This window comes from Neoarius graeffei, chromosome 27 (assembly GCF_027579695.1).
Source record: "Neoarius graeffei isolate fNeoGra1 chromosome 27, fNeoGra1.pri, whole genome shotgun sequence".
Classification (NCBI taxonomy): domain Eukaryota; kingdom Metazoa; phylum Chordata; class Actinopteri; order Siluriformes; family Ariidae; genus Neoarius; species Neoarius graeffei.
Window position 1 is genome coordinate 35,473,722 of NC_083595.1, and position 12,500 is coordinate 35,486,221.

General features: G+C 39.7%; 1 protein-coding gene across 2 annotated transcripts in view; it reads left to right on the forward strand.

Annotated features, from left to right (window-relative positions):
- Positions 1–12,500, forward strand: part of mtss1lb (MTSS I-BAR domain containing 2b) — a 157,728-nt gene that overhangs the window by 120,370 nt on the left and 24,858 nt on the right. For both annotated transcript variants that reach the window (XM_060911662.1, XM_060911661.1), the window contains exons 5-8: positions 5,115–5,206; positions 5,317–5,391; positions 10,277–10,434; positions 11,069–11,176. In XM_060911662.1, the coding sequence (XP_060767645.1) occupies positions 5,115–5,206; positions 5,317–5,391; positions 10,277–10,434; positions 11,069–11,176 (433 nt within the window). The remainder of the gene's footprint in view (positions 1–5,114; positions 5,207–5,316; positions 5,392–10,276; positions 10,435–11,068; positions 11,177–12,500) is intronic.

Here is a 12,500-nt window from a genome sequence, read left to right on the forward strand (position 1 = left end):
CAGTCTCATCTCTCTTAGCGTAATTCCCAAGCTCTCCACATGCGCTGTCCCTCTGATGTGCTCGTTCCTTATCCTGTCCAACCTCATCACTCCCATCGCAAACCTTAACATCCTCAACTCCGCCACCTCCAACTTTGCCTCCTGTCTCTTCGTGAAGGGTACGGTCTCCAATCCATACATCACAGCTGGTCTCACGACTGTCTTATACATCTTATCTTTCACTTTTGCTGGGACTTTCCGATCACAAATGACTCCTGAAATCCTTCTCCAACTGCTCCACCCTGCCTGCACTCTCTTTCTCACCTCATTATTGCAGCCCCCATTTTCCTGCACAGTTGACCCCAGGTACTTGAATTCACCAACTTTCTTTACGTCTACTCCTTGCATCTTCACTATACTCTCATCCCATTCTCATTGATGCACACGTATTCTGTTTTGCTGCTGCTCACCTTCATTCCTCTTCGTTCCAATGCATACCTCCATCTCTCCAAACCCAACTCAACCTCCTTTCTACTTTCACCGCATATCACAATATCATCCGCAAACATCATGTTCCATGGTGACTCTTGCCTCACTTCGTCCGTCAAGCTATCCATCACTATGGCAAACAAAAAAGGACTCAAAGCAGATCCTTGATGGAGTCCCACCTTCACCGTGAACCATTCAGTTGTTCCAACTGCACACCTCACTGCTGTTTCACTGTTCTCATACATGTCTTGCACCACTCTAATATACTTCTCATTCACTCCACTCTTTCTTATACAATACCATAACTCATCTCTCGGCACTCTATCGTATGCCTTCTCCAGGTCTACAAACACACAATGTAGCTTTCTCTGGCCTTCCCTGTACTTCTCCATTAACATTCTTAAAGCAAAAATTGCATCTGATGTGCTCTTCCTTGGCATAAACCCATGCTGCTGTTCACAGATTGTTACCTCTCTTCTCAATCTTGCCTCTAATACCCTTTCCCATAGCTTCATGGTGTGGCTCATCAATTTTATTCCTCTGTAATTACTGCAGCTCTGTACATCTCCCTTATTCTTGTATATTGGGACTAGCACACACTTACTCCATTCATTTGGCAGTTTCTCATTCTCTAGGATCTTATTAAACAATCTCGTTAGGAACTCCACAGCCGTCTCACCCAAACATCTCCAAACCTCAATCGGGATACCATCTGGTCCGACTGCTTTCCCAGTCTTCATTCTTTTCATGGCTGCCCTCACCTCATCCTTACTAACCAATTCTGCTTCCTGATTTGCTGTCCCCAAAGAATCTGACCTTTTCTCTCTTGGATTCTCCTTATTTAATAAATCCTCAAAGTACTCTTTCCACCTTCTTAATACACTCTCTTTGTTTGTCAGCACATTTCCATCTTTCATCTCTCTCTCTCATATATATATATATATATATATATATATATATATATATATATATATATACAACCCCGATTCCAAAAAAGTTGGGACAAAGTACAAATTGTAAATAAAAACGGAATGCAATAGTTTCAAAATTCCATATTTTATTCAGAATAGAACATAGATGACATATCAAATGTTTAAACTGATAAAATGTATCATTTAAAGAGAAAAATTAGGTGATTTTGAATTTCATGACAACACATCTCAAAAAAGTTGGGACAAGGCCATGTTTCCCACTGTGAGACATCCCCTTTTCTCTTTACAACAGTCTGTAAACGTCTGGGGACTGAGGAGACAAGTTGCTCAAGTTTAGGGATAGGAATGTTAACCCATTCTTGTCTAATGTAGGATTCGAGTTGCTCAACTGTCTTAGGTCTTTTTTGTCGTATCTTCCGTTTTATGATGCGCCAAATGTTTTCTATGGGTGAAAGATCTGGACTGCAGGCTGGCCAGTTCAGTACCCGGACCCTTCTTCTACGCAGCCATGATGCTGTAATTGATGCAGTATGTGGTTTGGCATTGTCATGTTGGAAAATGCAAGGTCTTCCCTGAAAGAGACGTCGTCTGGATGGGAGCATATGTTGCTCTAGAACCTGGATATACCTTTCAGCATTGATAGTGTCTTTCCAGATGTGTAAACTGCCCATGCCACACGCACTAATGCAACCCCATACCATCAGAGATGCAGGCTTCTGAACTGAGCGCCGATAACAACTTGGGTCGTCCTTCTCCTCTTTAGTCCGAATGACACGGCGTCCCTGATTTCCATAAAGAACTTCAAATTTTGATTCGTCTGACCACAGAACAGTTTTCCACTTTGCCACAGTCCATTTTAAATGAGCCTTGGCCCAGAGAAGACGTCTGCGCTTCTGGATCATGTTTAGATACGGCTTCTTCTTTGAACTATAGAGTTTTAGCTGGCAACGGCAGATGGCACGGTGAATTGTGTTCACAGATAATGTTCTCTGGAAATATTCCTGAGCACATTTTGTGATTTCCAATACAGAAGCATGCCTGTATGTGATGCAGTGCCGTCTAAGGGCCCGGAGATCACGGGCACCCAGTATGGTTTTCCAGCCTTGACCCTTACGCACAGAGATTCTTCCAGATTCTCTGAATCTTTTGATGATATTATGCACTGTAGATGATGATATGTTCAAACTCTTTGCAATTTTACACTGTCGAACTCCTTTCTGATATTGCTCCAATATTTGTCGGCGCAGAATTAGGGGGATTGGTGATCCTCTTCCCATCTTTACTTCTGAGAGCCGCTGCCACTCCAAGATGCTCTTTTTATACCCAGTCATGTTAATGACCTATTCCCAATTGACCTAATGAGTTGCAATTTTGTTCTCCAGCTGTTCCTTTTTTGTACCTTTAACTTTTCCAGCCTCTTATTGCCCCTGTCCCAACTTTTTTGAGATGTGTTGCTGTCATGAAATTTCAAATGAGCCAATATTTGGCATGAAATTTCACAATGTCTCACTTTCGACATTTGATATGTTGTCTATGTTCTATTGTGAATACACTATCAGTTTTTGAGATGTGTAAATTATTGCATCACGTTTTTATTTACAATTTGTACTTTGTCCCAACTTTTTTGGAATCGGGGTTATATATATATATATATATATATATATATATATATATATATATATATATATATATATATATATATCCCATCTCATCTCATTATCTCTAGCTGCTTTATCCTGTTCTACAGGGTCGCAGGCAAGCTGGAGCATATCCCAGCTGACTACGGGCGAAAGGCGGGGTACACCCTGGACAAGTCGCCAGGTCATCACAGGGCATATATATATATATATACAGTGGTGCTTGAAAGTTTGTGAACCCTTTAGAATTTTCTATATTTCTGCATAAATATGACCTAAAACATCATCAGATTTTCACACAAGTCCTAAAAGTACATCAAGAGAACCCAGTTAAACAAATGAGACAAAATATTATACTTGGTTATTTATGTATTGAGGAAAATGATCCAATATTACATATCTGTGAGTGGCAAAAGTATGTGAACCTCTAGGATTAGCAGTTAATTTGAAGGTGAAATTAGAATCAGGTGTTTTCAATCAATGGGATGACAATCAGGTGTGAGTGGGCACCCTGTTTTATTTAAAGAACAGGGTTCTGTCAAAGTCTGATCTTCACAACACATGTTTGTGGAAGTGTATCATGGCACGAACAAAGGAGATTTCTGAGGACCTCAGAAAAAGCGTTGTTGATGCTCATCAGGCTAGAAAAGGTTACAAAACCATCTCTAAAGAGTTTGGACTCCACCAATCCACAGTCAGACAGATTGTGTACAAATGGAGGAAATTCAAGACCATTGTTACCCTCCCCAGGAGTGGTCCACCAACAAAGATCACTCCAAGAGCAAGGCGTGTAATAGTCGGCGAGGTCACAAAGGACCCCAGGGTAACTTCTAAGCAACTGAAGGCCTCTCTCACATTGGCTAATGTTACTGTTCATGAGCCTACCATCAGGAGAACACTGAACAACAATGGTGTGCATGGCAGGGTTGCAAGGAGAAAGCCACTGCTGTCCAAAAAGAACATTGCTGCTCGTCTGCAGTTTGCTAAAGATCACGTGGACAAGCCAGAAGGCTATTGGAAAAATGTTTTGTGGATGGATGAGACTAAAATAGAATTTTTGGTTTAAATGAGAAGCGTGATGTTTGGAGAAAGGAAAACACTGCATTCCAGCATAAGAACCTTATCCCATCTGTGAAACATGGTGGTGGTAGTATCATGGTTTGGGCCTGTTTTGCTGCATCTGGGCCAGGACGGCTTGCCATCATTGATGGAACAATAAATTCTGAATTATACCAGCAAATTCTAAAGGAAAATGTCAGGACATCTGTCCATGAACTGAATCTCAAGAGAAGGTGGGTCATGCAGCAAGACAATGACCCTAAGCACACAAGTCGTTCTACCAAAGAATGGTTAAAGAAGAATAAAGTTAATGTTTTGGAATGGCCAAGTCAAAGTCCTGACCTTAATCCAATCGAAATGTTGTGGAAGGACCTGAAGCGAGCAGTTCATGTGAGGAAACCCACCAACATCCCAGAGTTGAAGCTGTTCTGTACGGAGGAATGGGCTAAAATTCCTCCAAACCAGTGTGCAGGACTGATCAACAGTTACTGCAAATGTTTAGTTGCAGTTATTGCTGCACAAGGGGGTCACACCAGATACTGAAAGCAAAGGTTCACATACTTTTGCCACTCACAGATATGTAATATTGGATCATTTTCCACAATAAATAAATGACTAAGTATAATATTTTTGTCTCATTTGTTTAACTGGGTTCTCTTTATCTACTTTTAGGACTTGTGTGAAAATCTGATGATGTTTTAGGTCATATTTATGCAGAAATATAGAAAATTCTAAAGGGTTCACAAACTTTCAAGCACCACTGTATATATATATATATATATATATATAAAACAGAAATGTTTTGTGTCAAATCCACTTCCTTCCATTATTACATTACATAGCCTTGTTCCTACACTACAAAATAAAAAAAAATTCTCACACACCAGTTACAAATTTAGAGATTTTGTTCAGGCTTATACTTTGACCAGGGTTTTTATATAAAGTCATCCTGGGAAACTTGACAAAATAAAATGCGGGTCTCTATCATTTAATTTCCTTCCACCTCTATTTTTTTCAGTGCTCTGATGGAAAGCCTGATCACGCCTCTACAGGAGCGGATTGAGGACTGGAAGAAAACAGCCAATCAGCTGGATAAAGACCATGCCAAAGGTTACCCACAGTGTGCCTTAAACTAGCACAAGATCTTTGAACTACAACATTTATAAAATGCTTCATACTTGACATTGCCTTGTTTGGTGTAATTCTCATTCTTGCCACAGAGTATAAACGATCTCGTCATGAAATAAAGAAGAAATCTTCAGACACTATGAAACTACAGAAGAAAGCAAGAAAAGGTACATGAGCTCTTTTTTTTAATGTAAGCAGAAGCTTGAAATAAATAAACCAGTCAGATCTATAAGATTGCCTTGATATGATTATTCCAGGGTGACAAACACTTTTGGGTTCCTTTCACACTTGGTCACAGCAGAGTGAAAGGTTTTACTGAATATTTAGTCTTGGTGAAGAATTAGTTGTTAAATTGAGACATGTTGGATTGAAAATATTGCACAGCCCATATGACAACTTTACAGTGTGTTTAACAAAATAGAAACTCGGCTAATTTTGTCATTCGGTTACAGTCGAGTCTCACAGGCAGCTTCTCTTCTCACAGCAAAGACAAACACACCCCTCGTTGAATTAAACCAGTTTTAATTCTTCTTTATTTAATCGTGATGATAATAAATAATAACAAATGTGGATAGCAGTCTAGGGTGGTTACAGCAAATCAGTCAGTGCTAGCTGGGAAAGGTTATGGTTTGAGATGTTAGAAACTGTGACCAAAGCTTATACACAGACAGACAGACAGACATGGATAGACAGACAGCCATGGACATACAGATAGACAGACATAGATAGACAGACAGACATGGATAAAACAGACAGCCATGGATAGACAGACAGATAGACAGAGATAAATAGACAGACAGACAGACAGACGTAGACAGATGGATAGACATAGATAAATAGACAGACAGACAGACAGACAGACAGACATCGACAGATAGATAGATAGACAGACAGACAACTGCTAAGTGTTAAAGTACCTTTAAATGTTACAAACTGTTTCCTTAACACCATGAATGAAATATATGCCGCTGAAAATAATAATCATAATAACACTGTGCCAAAACCCCAAGAGATATCTTTTTAAATTCTTGCAAAAAATCTGGATCGTATCTGGGGTTTTTTGTTTGTTTTGTTTTTTGGCAATGCCATGTTCAGAGAGAACCCAACATGGATTTCATCATATGAAGTCTGAAATATCCGGGCAAAACAACCTCCGGATTCTGGGGTATTTTGCACAGTGTAAGTGCAAAACTTCTCAGAGGCTTCAAAGAACATGCTCTTTACTAACATTAAGTGTGTAAAGATGACCTTTCGATGCCTGATGAAATAAAAACCGTTCTTGGTGGTGGTTCACATTCAGGAGCTCAACAGCAAGTATTTTGGATCAGGATTCTGTGGCTGTATGTGATTATCTGTTTATTCACAACTTGATCTACAAATAATTGAACAGAAAATTGTCCCTATGTTTGAAAGGTCTGAAGACGATCACGTCAAAGTGTAGTCCGGCAGATTATAACAGCACATATCGGAACATGCTGTTTTTTCTGTAATGTGTTAAAAATGATGGACAGATACTTTTTTCCTCACATTTATATGTATTTATTATATGTAATGTGTGCAAACTCACTGCCTGTAGAATTGAATTGATTTTCTCCTGTGAATGCAATGTAGAAAATTGTGGTGTAAGCCCTCCCCCTGGTGGTTGATCAGTGTAACTACAGCTCTAACATCATTTGTTGAGCTCTTATCTGTGCAGCCAATAATTTGGGCTCTTGAAGAGAGGATAAGTATGTGTGTGTTACTAGGAAGACTAAAGAACACTGCAGTTTTGTGTGGGAAGATGCATATTTGGATTCATGGTGCTGTTCTGTTTATGTATAGAACTGATTATGGTTTATAATGACTTATGTTTTATGTTGTATATAGTGTAGTCCAAGAGGAAAGGTTGGATTTTTTTATTTTATTTTATTTTTTTGCCTGATTTTGCTTTAACAATTCCAAAGGCCTTTGGCTGTGAAATGAGCTGTGATGGCTTCTTTATACTAACCTTAACATGGAGCTCTCCGTCCTCTCTCCTTCTCTTATCATCTCTCATGTCCTTCTCCTGAATGCCCCTTTCCATCCTCCATTCTCCTCTTATTCTCTCTCTATCTCTATCTCTCAATCATCCTTTATAGAACTGCAGGGTAAGTATGATATTCCCCAGAAAGCTGTGACTCTTTCTGTAGCCCTAGCTTGCTTTCCACTGCACTTTTTAACACGCCTTTGCCAACTTCCCATCACCTTTGGCTCTTAGCTCTTAGACAAGTGCTTAATATTAAAAAAAAAAAAAAGGCTTTTAAACTCTGGATTTAAAGAGCCGACTGCAGCAGATACGTCGACAATAATACAAAATAATCACTTTATTAACAACAAACTAAATAGCCACCTAATTAGAAAACTATTATAAATATACCGTCGTATACAAATATGTGTAATTGCTTTAAAAAAATCGTCAGGAGATTCTTTGGATAGTTAAAGGATTTTGGCTTCCTAAAGAGGTTTTACTTGGGAGTCTGTCTCTGTTAAGGAAGCACTCTGCTGTAGGCATCTTTATCAAAGCTTGAACAAACTGGAGCACACTTTAACCTATTTTTTATGTGTAATGTATTTATTTATAGCAAAGGAAATAGGCAGACCTCTAAAGTAGATCAGGTCAAAATGTTAATCACTTTACATGTCTGAAATCATTCCTTATCCTCGATATAGCGCCTGGTTTTGGAAGATTTGGAAGAATATTCTAGTTAGTTAGGGAAGTATAGTCGTCTATAGCATATTCAGTACGCTGTCTGCATTTGTCATAAGTGTCCAGAAAGGAAAGTGGGTTTTGAAAGTATATGAGAAAATAATCACTGCAATTAGCATACGTAATGATTTAGACAAGGCCTTTACTGATTAAACTAAAATAAGAAATGGAAATAACATTATAATTAGTGGTCATATTCTATCCATGTTCACTGGATATGAGCAATCACGCACTCTGATTGGCTACTCTACTACTAGGCCGTCAACTCATATACTGTGAGTAGAGAAAAACAAAATGGCGGAGCGTGTTGCTGAACCATCTGAGGACGAAATAAAAACTACTGAAAAACAAAACCCCCAAAAATACAAAAAAACCCAACGAAATATAGAATTAAAGTATTTAATGGTAAGAACGAATCTTTTTTTTTTTTCCAAGAATTATTATCATCGCATTTTTCACAAATTGGTACTGTCATTTCACCGGTTTGTTTACATTCTAAACAGAAATGATTTTGTTGGATGTTTTGTATAAAGCTTTTATTTGTCGAATTTGCTAAAAAATAATAATAAAAATGCTCTGTTTCTCAAAATCCAGTGAATGTGGATAGAATAAAACAGTTATTCCACTCAATCTTATCATACATGGCTTATAGCCGACTCAGCGCTACGTGGCTCATCGGCTATCAGCTCATTTCGTGGAATAACTGTTAAATATGTGTCTGCTGAAATTTGGAAAAGATTCCAGAATAACAGCACCCCAAATAATGCACTATATAGTAAACAGGAAACTAATTCAGCTTTTCTTCGCAAAGCTACAAATTAGGGACTCGAAAACAAATGTAGCACCACTCAATTAGCGAGTTAGGTTACAAACTACATGGAAAAAGTTGCTCGATCTGTGAAGCTCGTTCCACAATTGATACACACCTTGTCGACTATCAGTATTAGATCATGTACGGCTTGATTTCATGGAATAACTGTTTAAAAAAATATTAAAATATAAACAGACAAGAGGAAGGCGAAAACTTATTATTATTATTATTATTATTATTTTGCCATTGTCTCAGCTTTTCGATGTTACGACCGGTTAATTTTTTAATAGTACTGTGCCTCAGCTGCTACCCGTAGCTTAGAGGCACGCCACTATCCTAAGGATATGAGCTGTTCCGAGCAAAGCTGTCATTTGCGCACTTCCTATGATGTATGGGATTCCCAGAACCTCTTTGGTTTCCAAAAGGTTCTTTGAGATGGTCCCCAGTGCAGCTATTACAAAAGGTACGATCTTCACTGTTGCTTGGTGCAATCGCCTTGCTTATTATTATTATTATTATTTTTATTATTATTATCGCGGTTACCAGAGGACTAGCCCCCCACTATAACCCTAGCTATGTAGTAGGCAAGAGGCCGAGGGCTACGAAACAGAGATTGGCCCCACCAAATGCACCATAAATGGTCCAGGAAGGACTTTGATGATGATGATGATGATGATGATGATGATGATGATTAATAATAATAATGATAATAATAATCAGATCACTTTATCTCTTACATAATATCTGCATAATTGAGGGAAACTCCCTTTACTCACACTAAGTGTGTTCCTGTTGTACAGTTTGTTCTTCACTACGCTCTCCATTGATTGGGCGTCAAGCAGCTGTTCATGCGATTATACGTAGCACACTTTCTAGTCATGAGGGGAAGTCGACGAGGGCGTGTTTAAAACAGTACTGGAATGCAGTTTCATGTTGCATGGTGTTCTCCCTTTCTTCTGACTTAAAATATGGTGGCATACAAAAATTCAGACTCCCTGGCCTCGTCTTAGCTGTTGTGTTTGCTTCCAAGCCTTGCTTCTTGCACTGGTAGCTGCTTGCTTTGACCACATCAACAACTACGCATCCTCACGAAGTGTTATAGCCACAATTAGCAATTTGCATGAGTTAACAGTAACATGCTTAGATGTTTCAGAGATTTCATTTTGCATAGTGAGAGTAGAAAGCACTGGGATTTGTAGTCCGTTTGTCCTCCATCAGCTGTGTAGAATGTGCTGGTCAGAATGGATTAGTGTCCGTGTTCATTTTGCACTGTGACTGAAAAAAAAAATGACAGTGTCCTTTTCACTTGTCATCTTTTCTTTTGCTCTTGTCCACTCTCTTGCTCTGAAACCTTCACTGTGATATTTATGACCTTTTCCCTCAAATTGCTTTTGCTCTTCCACTTTCTTCTTATTACTTCTTATTGTCCCCATATTCTTACCGTCTTCCTTCCATTTTCTGCACTCCTTTCCATCTGTCCTCCGTCTGGCTTCTTGTACTCTGTCCCTCCGTGAAGGCCGTGGAGACCTGCAGCCTCAGCTGGACAGCGCCATGCAGGATGTCAATGATATGTACTTGCTGATGGAGGAGACAGAGAAGCAGGCAGTACGGCGCGCCCTGGTGGAAGAAAGAGGACGCTTCTGTACTTTCATCAACTTCTTGCAGCCTGTTGTGGTGAGACTCTTGGAAAATAGTTATTAGTTTGCATAATCCAAACTGGGCTGAGTTTAATATGAGGAGAATGTGTAGTATACCATTTTGAACACAGCCTGCAGGGAAGCCATGGTAAGGGGAAGCCATGGTCTAAAGGTTAGAGAAGCAGCTTTGGGTTGCCAAAAGGTCGCCAGGTCAAGTCCCTGGACCAGCAGGAAAATGTATGGGTGGGAGGAGTGAATGAACAGCACGTTCCCTTCCCTTTACATCCATGGCCGAAGTGCCCTTGAGCAAGGCACCTAACTCTAACTGATCCCTGGGCAGTGCAGCACAGCTGCCCACTGTGTGTGCTCACATCCCCAGATGGTTAAATGCAGAGAAAGAATTTCACGGTGCTCTAATGTACATGTGACAGATAAAGGCTTAAAATTCCTAAAATCCTAATTGACTCCTTACGCCTCCAAGTGGTCATTTAGAGAACTGCTCTTGAGCTAATAAAATACCAGGATGATAACAAGGATTCCCCAAACAGGAAAATAATAACATGATGCTAAAAAGATCTTTGCTACTTTGCTACTAGGAAGACTAGATAACAAACTGAACATATGTTACTCCACTTTAGTAGTGTTCATTTTATCTTCTTTTCATCCATCAGAATGGAGAAATTGCCATGCTGGGAGAGATCACACATCTCCAGGCAATTATTGATGACCTCACTGTGCTAACGACTGATCCCCACAAACTGCCTCCCGCCAGTGAGCAGGTACAGCATGCTCAGGCCTCCTGTTCAGTGTGGCAGGTTTTGCACTATTTCTGAAAACTTAATTGTTTACAACCACTAAGTTACATTTTGTAGGAAGATCAGTCCCAGAAGGTTTTATGGTCTTTTTTTAAAGTGCATATTCTGGACCAATTTGTTTGTTTTGTTGTTTTTTTTTTATATGAAAGTATGTCCCTTTACACACTCATCCAGAAGGGTAATTTTGCACAAGGCCATCTGTCTACAGCAGAAAAAAATAAAATAACAAAACGCGTCTGGAAAAATCCCAAGGGAGTCTGGAGCCAGATTCATGACGTCACCTGCGGAAGCGCCAGCAGGCTGTGAGAGCTTTGCACAGTTTCAGTGCACAGCCTGTGTAGACCAAGCGCTCCCATTTCTCTCTCACTGTCCGTTTTTTTAGGAAACGATGAGTACTAATCCCATCAAGATTGGTGTTGCTACACCCTCCTACGATACATCTGTTAACCATTTTAATAATTACGTGATAACGTTGAAGAAATTTGTAGAAAACCACCAGGTCGTTTTCTCATAAACAAACCAGCGCTGACGTAGGATTCAGAGGGAGGCGTCCCACACGCTACGTCACGAAAATCAATGTTTCCCGGGAAATCCAAATGCCAAGTTTTTTCAGAGGCGGACCAATTCGCCTCAAATGGCTTGATTTCAACTGAATTTTTCTGGTATTGCGCAAGGTAAAAAAATTGCAGAGAATGCAGAATGTTACAGATATTTGACCAAAGTTTAATATAAAATAGGAGAATTACATTGATCTTGCTCCTGAATTTACCCGTGATATGCACTTTAATGGCGACGGATGGTAAATAGGCTTATGTCATTTTCTTCTTGTTAAAGTCACAGATTTACTGTAGATACCATTAGTGATGGCAATTATTGCTATTATACACTACATGGCCAAACATAAGTGGAACCTCACCATCACACCCATATAGAGGATGTGCTTGTTGAAGTTGGGCCACGCTTTGCTATTATAACAGCCTCCATTCTTCTGGGAAAGCTTTCTACTAGATTTCTGAATGTGGCTGTGGAGATTCGTGTCCATTCAGAGATGAGAGCTGGGCACTGATATTGGGGGATTCCAGGTCTTTCATAGGGTTGAAGTTCAGACAACTCAAGTTCTTCCACACAAACTTTTCCAAGCCGTGTCTTTATGGGCCTCACTTTTTACCAGGAGCATTGTCATGCTGGAACAGGTTCGGGCCCCTTGGTTCCAGTGAAGGGAAATCTTAATGCTACAGATTACAAAGACATTCTAAACTAGAAGGGCACTCGGTAGAGGGCATACTGC